The sequence below is a fragment of the Serinus canaria genome, chromosome 12, assembly GCF_022539315.1.
Source record: "Serinus canaria isolate serCan28SL12 chromosome 12, serCan2020, whole genome shotgun sequence".
In the NCBI taxonomy this organism is placed as follows: domain Eukaryota; kingdom Metazoa; phylum Chordata; class Aves; order Passeriformes; family Fringillidae; genus Serinus; species Serinus canaria.
Genome location: NC_066326.1, coordinates 20,573,561 through 20,584,094, shown reverse-complemented (window position 1 = coordinate 20,584,094; position 10,534 = coordinate 20,573,561). Strand labels below are relative to the sequence as shown.

The following is a 10,534-nucleotide window of genomic DNA, read 5'->3' as shown; positions in this document are numbered from 1 at the left end:
GGCCGCCCACCCTCTGCAGCCTCATTGGTGGCCGCCGAGCGCCGGTGCCCTAAATGGGCGCTGCCCGGGAGCGCTGCCGTTGACAAAAAAAGCGGCGGCGGACAGGGGCGCGGCGGGGCTGCCGCAGGGCGCCCGCGGGCAGGGGCGCGGAGCTGCCGGGCGCGGAGCGGGAGGCGCGGCAGGGCCGGCGCTGCGGCGGGGGCGGGCTGCGGCGCAGGGGCGGGCCGAGCCTAGCCGAGCCGCGGAGCCCCGCACCGGCAACGGCTCCCCCGGCTCCGCCGCGCACCCGGGCAGGCGCACGCTCGGCGGAGCCGCCCCTCCTCTGCCGCCCGCCTTCCTCCGCGCATGGCGCTGAGCGCGGCAGCCCCCGGCTCCGCACGTAAGTAACGGCCCCGCCGCGCCTTTGTGCGCGGGCCCGCCGCAGGTGAGGGGCTGCACCGGTCGTCTGGCGCTCTCGGCCGCGCCCCTGCCGGGCACCGGGGACAGGGGGGAGCCCGCGGCCCGGCCCGGGGGCCCGGCTTGTCGGAGCCCCGGGGCCGGGGGAGGTTCCCGGGGACCGGGCCGGGCCGTGGCGGCGCCTCAGGGCTGCGCTCTGCCCCGCGCAGGTGGCGGCGCGGGCGCGGCTCGCGGTGACTCCCCCGGGCCGGGGCGGCGGCGGGTGCTGAGCCCTCGGCCCGGATGGAAAGTGGTGGTGATGCCAGAGCGGCACCTTGGCGGGGCGGCAGAGGCGGCGGCCGTGGCGGGGTTCCAGCGGCTGCCGAGCCCGGCGCTCCCCCGGCCGCGGAGACCGGCGTGAACATGGATGGGCCCGGCGGCGGGGGGAGCGGGGTGGCCGCAGACACGGACGCTGCTGCAGCGCCGCCGGCCCCCGCCCCGCTGCCCCGTGGGCCCGGCTCCAGAGACCCCAAGCTGGTCCATCAGCGGTTCCTGCGGAGGAGCGTGGTGGACTCGGACCAGGAGGAGCCCGCCTTCGACCTGCCCGAGGCGGAGCACCAGCGGAGAATCATCCTGCTCCCCAAAACCAGGAGGATAATCGCGGAGCGGGCGAAGGCGGGGCAGGGTGCGGCGGAGGCGGCGGGCCGGGAGGCTGAGTGCTCCGGGGAGCCGCGGGCAACGCCGGCCGCGGGCAGCGCCGCGGGCGCCGAGGAGCAGAAGGAGCCAGGCAAGGATGCGGAGCGGAGAGAGGTGCAGGATGCTGCCAAGGACCAGGGCAAGGCTAAGAAAGAGGAGCCCGAGGAGGAGGCTGATATGAAAGCGGTTGCCACCTCGCCGGATGGCAGGTTCCTAAAGTTTGATATTGAACTCGGTCGGGGATCCTTCAAAACGGTCTACAAGGGTCTGGACACGGAGACGTGGGTGGAAGTCGCGTGGTGTGAACTGCAGGTAAGCCTAGCTGATCTTCCTGTGCTTTTTTTTTCTGCCTTATAAGCCGGGAACTAAAGGCACCGTGCTGGTGTCATTCAGAGCAGCTCAGCCATGAGCAGCCTTTATGGTCACCATCGCTTAGAATCCAGTGTCTAACTATAGCGCAATATCCCTATTGGCTCCGGATCCACCACCTTATGTGCACTCCTCCCACGCTTAACCCCCTCGGCCCGGCGCCGCTGCCGCCGCGGGGGCCGCGCAGGACCCGCCTGGTGCAGCGAAGGTCACGCGTGGCTCCCGCGGCGTGGGAAAGGGCGGAGCGGGGATGCTCGGCCCGGCCCCAGCCCCTTCTCGGGGCAGCAGCTCCCGGTTAAAATGACATCGACAGTCAGTAATTTGAGTGCGTTTACAGGGGGAAAATTTCCTTTTGTGTTATGGCTTCATAAAGACTGAGAAGCTGCTCCCCCCGACCTTCCCTCTCCCCTGCCATGAAATTGTCACTGCAATTCACCAGTGAATTTGATTCACCAGGACCTGGTGAATCAAACCTCCTAATGTGCCCCGGTGCTTGCCCTTTTTTAGGTACCACCTTTGCAGTACTTTGGTTAGGTCAAAGACTTATCTGTCCAAATACCTTTGAAAGGTGGATTTTTACATTAAAGTTCTAGATCTTCAGAATGAAGCAGTGTCATCCAGTAGTATTTAAAGAGAACGAAGGTTTAGATATGCCGTTACCCTGCTCTTGATGGATTTTGTAGCCTTTGGTAAAAATCATAGTAATACATGCCTAATTTTTTTTTTTTTTTTTTTTTTTTCTTACAGTGCCTGTTACCTCACTTTTGTTATCATCCATTGGAATGAGACCTATCTAGGAGAAAAACCTAATACAGAATTAATATTGTTTTATTTTCAGCCTGAGTTACTCTGTAACTTGGTGAAAGGAGGTTTAACTCTTCATTATAATTTGGGATCTTTAAACTTCCATTGGATGGCTGAGCTTTAGGGCCTACAAAGAGCATTTGAAACGGATATGGAAATAACGTGTTATTGTATGCCTGAGCTGTTGGTTGTTTATATTTTAATGTTGCCCAATCTGTTTGTAAATTACTCCTGGATGTCTGGGGTAGCTGGGGATGGATGTACAGCCACGTCTTTATTCTCTGATGATTTCATTACACAACATAATCATAATTCACTGCAGCAGTGCTCTCTTAATAGGAATTATAGGGAACACTTCTCAGTCTTCATAGTCGTGCATTCCCCGGTTTTATCAGATGGGGATGCAGAATGGGAGACACAGCAGTCAGGCAAGGTATGGAGGGCTGGTGGTGAGGGGCTGAACCCTTCTCTCCTCCGGCCCCGGGGTCCTGGTGGGTTTGTGGGGAAGGGGGCGTCTGGGGGATTGTTAAGTGTATTTAAAAGAGAGGGGCTGGAGGAAAGCCTGAGGGCAGGCCTAGGCTTTTGTCTGGCTTTGCTGGGAACTGAATCCGGAGTGTGTAAGGCTTCTGCTTCAGCAGCCTGAAATCCAAGAGGGATGGTGGCTGGGGTGCTGCTGGAGGGCAGGTTGGAAGAGGCTGATGCTGCTCCTGTCAGTCCATGCTGCCCAGGCCAGCCCCATCGCTGCCGAGCCATAGCACAGACCCAGAATTCAGCATGATGCCAGGTTTTCTCAGAGTGCTCTAGCAGGGGGATTGACAGAAATGGATTTTCCACGTATTTTCTGTAATGGAGCAGCTTTAACGACCAAAGACTGCCAAATGTATTGGTGAACACTGCTTGTAAGTGCTAGTCTGGATCATGTACACCTAAGGAAGAGACTGGGAAGGGAAAACTGCAGCGCGAAAGCTTTCTTACCTGGTGAATGGCCTTCATATTCTTAATTACACTTATTTAGGAATTCTTATACTGACTTTGTGTGAAGAAATCTGTATAGTGCTCACATTCCCATTAGTTTTCACTATATGTGCTTCGGCTCAAATTAGATCTTGCTGCTAGATATTTTCCGTTTGATACAGGCGTCTAGGCGTTGCTCTAGGCATCTAATTGTGGAAAGAAAACTGTTGTTTGGCTGCTTTAGAGAAATTGGTGTGAATCCCTTGGAGGCAGGGGCTGCTGGGTCTCCTTAAACTCGACTGTGTGCAGTTTTGAGTGATGCCGAAGGTAATGCTAGATGGTATGAGAATTTGGAAGCCAATATTTGAGTCTGGATTGGGAAAGCCTGATTGAATGACAAAAGCCTTTAACGACTACAGGATTAAAGCCTGCACCTCTGGACTGGATTTGCGTGGAGGAGGCAATGGGAGAAGGTGTGAATGGCTGTGTCGTCTCTTTGAGTTGTAGAATACTCTGGGTTCAGCTGGGTAATTTTAAGGAAAACATTCAGAGGGTGCTGTCAAGTAAATCACTATATTCATGGCTGTTGGGGAGCTTTGTCTTTTTTTTTTTTTTTTTTTTTTTTTTTTTTTTTTTTTTTTTTTAAATTTTTTATTGTGAGCTCTGTCATTTAGATCCGCCCTGATTTGTGGTGTTTCTCTGTGCAAATTTGAAGTTACCTATAGGTGAGTGGAAGCCATCATATCACCATGCTGTTGGAGACAAAATGCCTTCCTCTGCAGCCTCACACACCATCAGAACTCAGGCCAAAGCATTTTGTGGAAAAATTGCTGCAACCTGTAGTATTTTTTGTGGAGATGCTCTTGTTCTTGTTCCACTTGGAGCGGGGAAATAAAAGTGGACAGCACTGAGGTTCCATGCAGGCATTAATCCTGTCCTGGCTCAGCGGTTTTTCAGCCCGCTTGTGCTGTTGCCTGTGTGTCTTTGTCCATCTGTACAAAGGCCTTGCGAGCCATTCTTGTTCAGTGGCTTTATTTCATTGAAAAGACTGCTTTAGGGTTCAGAACTGAAGTCATAGCTCTGATTAGGGCGGGACCCAAGCACTAAATGATCTGGGCTTTAGACCTGTTTGAAGAGGTGAAAGCTGTAGTTGAATTCTAGCAAGAAAATAAGGCTATTGTTCCTTCATGAAGCTGAAGTGCTAGAGCAGGATTAGTGTGCCCTTGCAGTTTCGGAAGGGTTTGCATTCCAAGGTTTTTAGAAGCTATAATTAATATTAATTGATGGAGTACAATCGCTGTGTGGTGAGGTTTTGGCATAACAGTATTACAGTGTTGCATTCCTGAGAAGAGTGTTGGGTCATGAATTTGCCACTCCCCTGCTTGCAAGCCAAATATTCTGTTTAGTTAGATGAATGGTTTCAAAATCCCATCATGTTTCCCCTTGGGAATATATAAGGACTCTGTAAAGAGTCAGACCTGATGTTGTGGAATGCAGAGGCCTCATTGTACTTTATGGTTCTTGCTCGGACTGTGAACACCACCATTGTATTTAATTTTAATTTTTTCTGTTGAGAAACAGGGAAAGGTTGGGCTTTTTTGTCTTATGCTGCTGTTGCAGAAAGGTGCGAGATGCCTGGTGATCATCACAGTCTTATGCCCCTGTATCCAAATTCCATATTTTTTTTTTCTGAAAAGGGTAGTAACTCCAGGATTTCAAGTAGTGTGGTAATTTGGCTTTTGTTAGTGTCCTTGCTGGCTGGCAGCATTCATCTGATGTCAAAACAGTAGCAGGTTACTATCTGTGCTGGTAATTTATTGGCCAGATAGACTTTGTAGTGTAAATGAACAGAATAATTTAGAAAATCTGTGAGAAGAAAAGAGACAGAGACTATACCTGAAAGCTTGAGTCTGGTATTGCTGTCTGCTCACACTAAGTGAACTTCAAGACCAATTTTGTCTGTTTCCAGTTAATTCTTGTGAATGTGTCTTCTGTTTTAATTGAAACAATTGGATTAGCTGTGTTCTACAGTGTCAGTATGAAAATGTGTGCCTGTATCACTGGTGTTTGTTAGCAGAGCTGTTGCCCTGGCATGGAGAAGCAGGGCAGGGATATGGTAGTGAACTATTAATAGACTGCTTCTCAAATTCAGTAAATGAAATAGAGCCGGGTCAGGCTTCACATTCTGCTTGTGAATCACATAAGGCTCCTTTCTTTTGCTTTGAGCACATTGTGACCAAGGTTGGTTGTGTGCCCTTAATTCTGGTAAAACTCTTCATGCTAAGTGTGTGGGTCCAGCTGCCATAAGAAGAAACTACTTCAAATCAGAGCCGGGTGTAAAGGATATTTCTGGTCCCTTTGGTCATCTCATATCCACAGCTGATGGGGGGGGGTGGAAAAAGTTGATGTTGCAAACTGTCACTGTGGTGATCCTTGCAATTGATATGTAGTCTGACGTGAGTGACGTTTACACTGGTGATGTTTTGTGGCTAGGGTGTAACAGAGGTTTAGGAGTTTGGAGGCAATGGTAATGATGTGCTAAAAGATGCTGGCTGCTGGAGTTAATGCATTTTGGTAGTCTGAACGATTAGAGATGCTACAGAGGTTTGAAAGAGTGTCTCCTGGAAGGTAGGACTGTAAGGGTTGGGTGTGAAAGCATTGCTGAGGAGGGGGGCTCCTGCCTCAGAAGCCCGCTGCAGTGGTGCGTGTGGGTTCAGTGAGAATAGAGAAGTTTGGTTTTTAGATTTGCTGCGATGTGGCTGTTGATGGCCAGCAGGAGGACACTTACCTGTGTGTGCATTAAGCTCTGGACTGGGTCTGCTGGCCAGGAGAGACATAAATATGAGCTAAGTGCTGATGTGTGATGCCTGGGCAGGCCGTAGGTGCAAGGGAAGGGCAGCCAAAGATGTGTTACACAAGATGTGTGACACTTGGCACTCCTACTGGAAGAGACTCTTCTTGTGCTGCAACAGGAGGGGCTTGCAGATAGCAGCTGGAGAATATGCAGAAGGGTCATGTGGAAGCAGAACTGGTTTGCTTCATGTTTAAGTGTGTGTATTTGTTTGGAAATGTATCTTTTCCCTCAAGTGACTCTTATGGACAGTATGGGTGCTATCCCAGTGTTGATTTTGATGTGCCTGAAACTGAGGTTGGCCAAGAAGGGCAGCAGAGGATTTTCTTTGTGGTATTGATAAGTCAAGTGGAAGCAACCTTCAGTCCAGTACCTTGCTATTCCTGTGTCACTCTGAAAGGAGGGAGCAGCTCCCTGATCGTGCTTCCCTCCTGCCTCCTGGGAAGCAGAGGTCAGCTATCCTGCAGGAGGGGTCATAGCCACCTTCTCCAGCACTGCCTGGCTGCAGCTGCTTCTGCCTGGACTCTACACCCGTACAAGAGTACTTGTACATTCTTCTCAACCCCGTTTTTACATAAACCACAAAATAAAGCCCCTTTTATGTGTGACTGGTCCCTTGCTCTGGAATGGACTGATCTTCAAACCATAAGCAACTTCCTCTATCCCTGATTAAAGTTTCATCATCCCCTGAAGGAATCGGGTCCATATCTCATTCTGGCATTATGCTTATCCCAAACAGTGTGCTTGTTGGGAATTTTGTCCATTCAGACTTAGCTGCATAGCTTCTGAGAGATTCTTTTCACATGCAAATGCCCATGTCCTGTAAAAGACACTGGGGGTTTGGGACACAGAGTGGATCACAAGTCCTGCTTGTTCTCCCCTGTCCCCTACCATCACCTGTGTTGTGAATAAAAGTTGAGACATGTCACTGAACACCTCTAAGCCTTAGGAAGCATCTTATTTCCCAGCTGGTTGTCTGTAACAATTGGTGAAGCTGGATTGAGTTTCAAATCAGATGGTTAAAAATGTGCACTGAAAACTTTCTGGAGTGACTCTAACATGATGTTCAGATAGTCTTGGGGTCGTGATGTCTCCTCGCCATCCCTTAAAGAAATATAAGTAAGCTTATACCTGTACTCATCTTGAATTGTATTTTATGGGAAATGCTCCATCTTGGTCTTGAATGGTCTTACCTGTGCTGTCAGTTCATCATAATCCCCGAAATGCTTTATTTAAAAAAAATTATACCCACTGGAAAATGATTTTACTGTATAGTGTTAGTACAGAAATAGGGCTGTGTGATATAGTGGTTAAATGTGCAGTGGGAGTAATGGGCAAAATGAAAGACCGTGTTCTGGGAATGTGCATCTTGTTTAAACTGTCATCGAAGGAGTAACTGTAGACCTAATACCATCTATTCTTCGGTTTGCTGCAGAGAGCTATAAACCACTTATTCATGAACTCTGAGGAAAAGCAAGGGGAGAAGGCAGGGCCAAGTAACACTGCAGGGAATTCGAACTCAGCCATGTTATGTGAATTCAATCTGATCTTCATTCTTGACCTTCTTAAAGGAAAATTAAATGTTCTTAGAATGGCATTTGATCCTGTGATGTATCTCAGCACCACCTTACTAAAGTTAATTTGAGTTTTAGATATTGGTTAGATTAATATTTTTTGTAAAAAAAAAAAAAGTGAAAACCTAAAAGGAAACGAGCATTTTGTTTTGTTACACACCAGTCCTGTTTTGTAATGCTTTTGTGTGAGGGGAGGCTGTACAGTAGCTGGTTGCCAAAGCTATTAATTAATATCTTTTTCAGATTCTGGAAGTCCTGATGTAGTTAATCTCTCTCTATTTTTAAGGCCTTTTGTTTCCTCAAAATTCAGAAAATTTGAATGTAAACCTGTATGGATGATGGCTGCCTTATTGTTTGTTTGGGGATTTTTTTGTTTATTTATGTATTTATGTAATTTTGGAGAACTGTCAAGTATTTTCCATTAACTTTTTTGCAAAGCATGAGCCTCTAAACTGTGGTTCAGAACCGAGCATGGCAATGTTATATTTTGTATTCCTGAATTAACAGGGCTTGTCCAAAGGCAGTGTCAGTGCATCTCGCATGCTTAAACTGCCTAAAACCCAGTCAGACTAAACAGATGGAAAAAGGGTTTTTGTCTTTAGCTGAATGATGATAAAATTTGCTCTATATTCTATAAAATAATATTCTTTATTAAAAAGAACAGATGACAGTTGGTCACCTCATGTGTTAAGAACTGAGTATTGATTTTACAGAAGCAGGATTTGATTTATTTGATTCTAGCCACACAAATACTATCTGGACCAGGCCCTGCCTCTATCTGCTTCTGAGATGGATGTTCCCTTCTCTCACTAGCGCGTGCTCAATGGATTAAAGTTGTGGTGTTTATTCCAGATTTTTATACAATAAGCAGCTTTTTCATGTTGCCTTTCCTGATGCTGAACTGCTTCAGTTAGAGGAGCATTTCAGGTGCCCCATTGTGCTGGCCAGAGCTGGTGCAGCTCTGGTGCTTGACAGAGCAGAATCAGTCCTGCTGTTCCAACAGAATGCTTCAGAATGTGGGGGGGGGGGTGGGTAAACACAACATTTCCAGTGGATGTAGCTCTTTGCTGCTGGCCTGTGCAGCACTCTGCTGAAACACTGGAATCAGTAGTTTTACAAGAGCCAAATATTATCAAAATAGGCTTGTTTTGTTCTAGGCTTTGCTGATTAATTAAGGAAAACAGGCATGGTTGTTTGCATCTGAACTTGTTTTGTTTCTCTTTCATATCAGTGTGTGTTTGGAGAGTTGTAGATAATAAAGCAAGTGTCACACTAATGAAATGGACTTGCTTTTATCTCAGTTATAACACTTATTTTGCTAAGAATGACGGACTCTTCTGTTTTCAAAGCATGAAATTGCAGGAGCTGTGCCCCTCCCTCTTTCCTTAGCTGCAAGGGTAGTAGTTTAAGATGGCTTGGTAAAGGCTTCAATGAGCCTTGCACATGTGAGGGGAGCTGGGAATGAATCTCCCCTCCTGGTGTAAGTTCTTTAATCTAAGTTTGGCCATTGTGGGACGGAGGATGGGCAATACCTCTTCCAGGTGTCATGTTAGAGGAGAGTAGGTGTCATCACTCAGCTCTGTCTCTATGTGATGGATGTGCAGTTTGAGGAACAGATGAAGAGTTAATTTCTGAGTTCCAGCTGTGCTCATACATGGTGGGGGGTGCACATTTCAAGGCTGAAGCCATCTGGGGCGTGTGCTGGAGGCTGGAGCTGTTGCAGGCACCTTACCTTGAGGAAAGGCACAGAGCCCTCAGTGTGCTGGCAGCTGAGGACTGGCTGTCAGAGTCCCAGGTGCCTTCAGCAGAGTTCATTTGGACCCAGGTCAATTTTATGCCTTATTTTTACAGTCTCATGTTAAATTAAGCCGACTGGATAGATTCCCACGTGATACCAGATACTGCTGTGGAGGCACACTGCGGCTTCCTGTAGGCTATAGGCAGCTCTGAATCCCTCTCTGAGCCAGAGGATTAAGCCTTTTTTTCAAAGTACAGAAAGAAGAAACTTGTAGCAAAAAACTGGTTAGGAGAGGGAAGTGAAATGTCTCTTTAACTTGCTGGAATAAATGATAATTTTTATGTTTAGGACTTGACAGCTTGAATTTCTGTCCTCACTCATGAGTACTCTGTCAGAACCCATTCTCCTGCCATGCAGTAGGTACACAACATCCCCACAGGGGCTGCTAACATGGAAGGCTTTGATGAGAGGCTGACATCCCTGACCATGAGAAACAGTTAGTGATTAAAAAGTGTGATTAAAATGTGTATCTGTTCACTTGGTTGAATATATAATGACAAGTTTTTAACCAGTAAAGCTACAAAACTATTAGAGCAATTCTTTCTCTAAGTAACACTAAAACTTTAAATACAGCATCATTTACTGAAGCATGGATATACTTTTTATAGTATATATAAACCATGTTTTTTGTTTGAGGGAAGGAGATAACAAGCTCAGGCCTATGCACCTGTGGGCTTCAAAGAATGTTTGCTGCATGGCTGTGTTTTGAGGCTATTCAGTGTGAAATGAGACGCTTGGTGCAATGAAGCCTGGGTATTCAAAAGTAACTGCCACAAGGAGGGGACTGGGGATTTGATTTTAGCCACACAAATACTATCCAGACTTTTTCTTCCTTTTATTTGTGATGTTGCTGAATGACAGCCCCATTTATAACTAACACTGCTGGCGTTGTAGCCATGTTGGCAGGGAATCTCTCAGCATGGAGCTGCTGATGGAGAGTGCCTGGAATGGGAAGATCTGTGCCTGGGAAAGTTGGCTGTGTCCAAGCAGGACACATGAAAAATACACACTTTACAAACTTGGGCCCTGAAAATTAAATCCAGTGTTGCTACTGCACCCCACATTCTCTGGGTGTGATAGGTGTGACTGACGCTGGTCTGGCTTTGTTACAGG

The 10,534-nt window shown here is 47.8% G+C and overlaps 1 protein-coding gene across 5 annotated transcripts in view; it reads left to right on the top strand.

Moving 5' to 3' along the window:
* The first annotated feature begins 678 nt into the window (after positions 1–678).
* WNK2 (WNK lysine deficient protein kinase 2) overlaps positions 679–10,534 on the top strand; it is a 96,295-nt gene continuing 86,439 nt past the window's right edge. For all 5 annotated transcript variants that reach the window (XM_050979256.1, XM_050979257.1, XM_050979258.1 and 2 more), the window contains exon 1: positions 679–1,383. In XM_050979256.1, coding sequence (XP_050835213.1) covers positions 679–1,383 — 705 coding nt within the window. The remainder of the gene's footprint in view (positions 1,384–10,534) is intronic.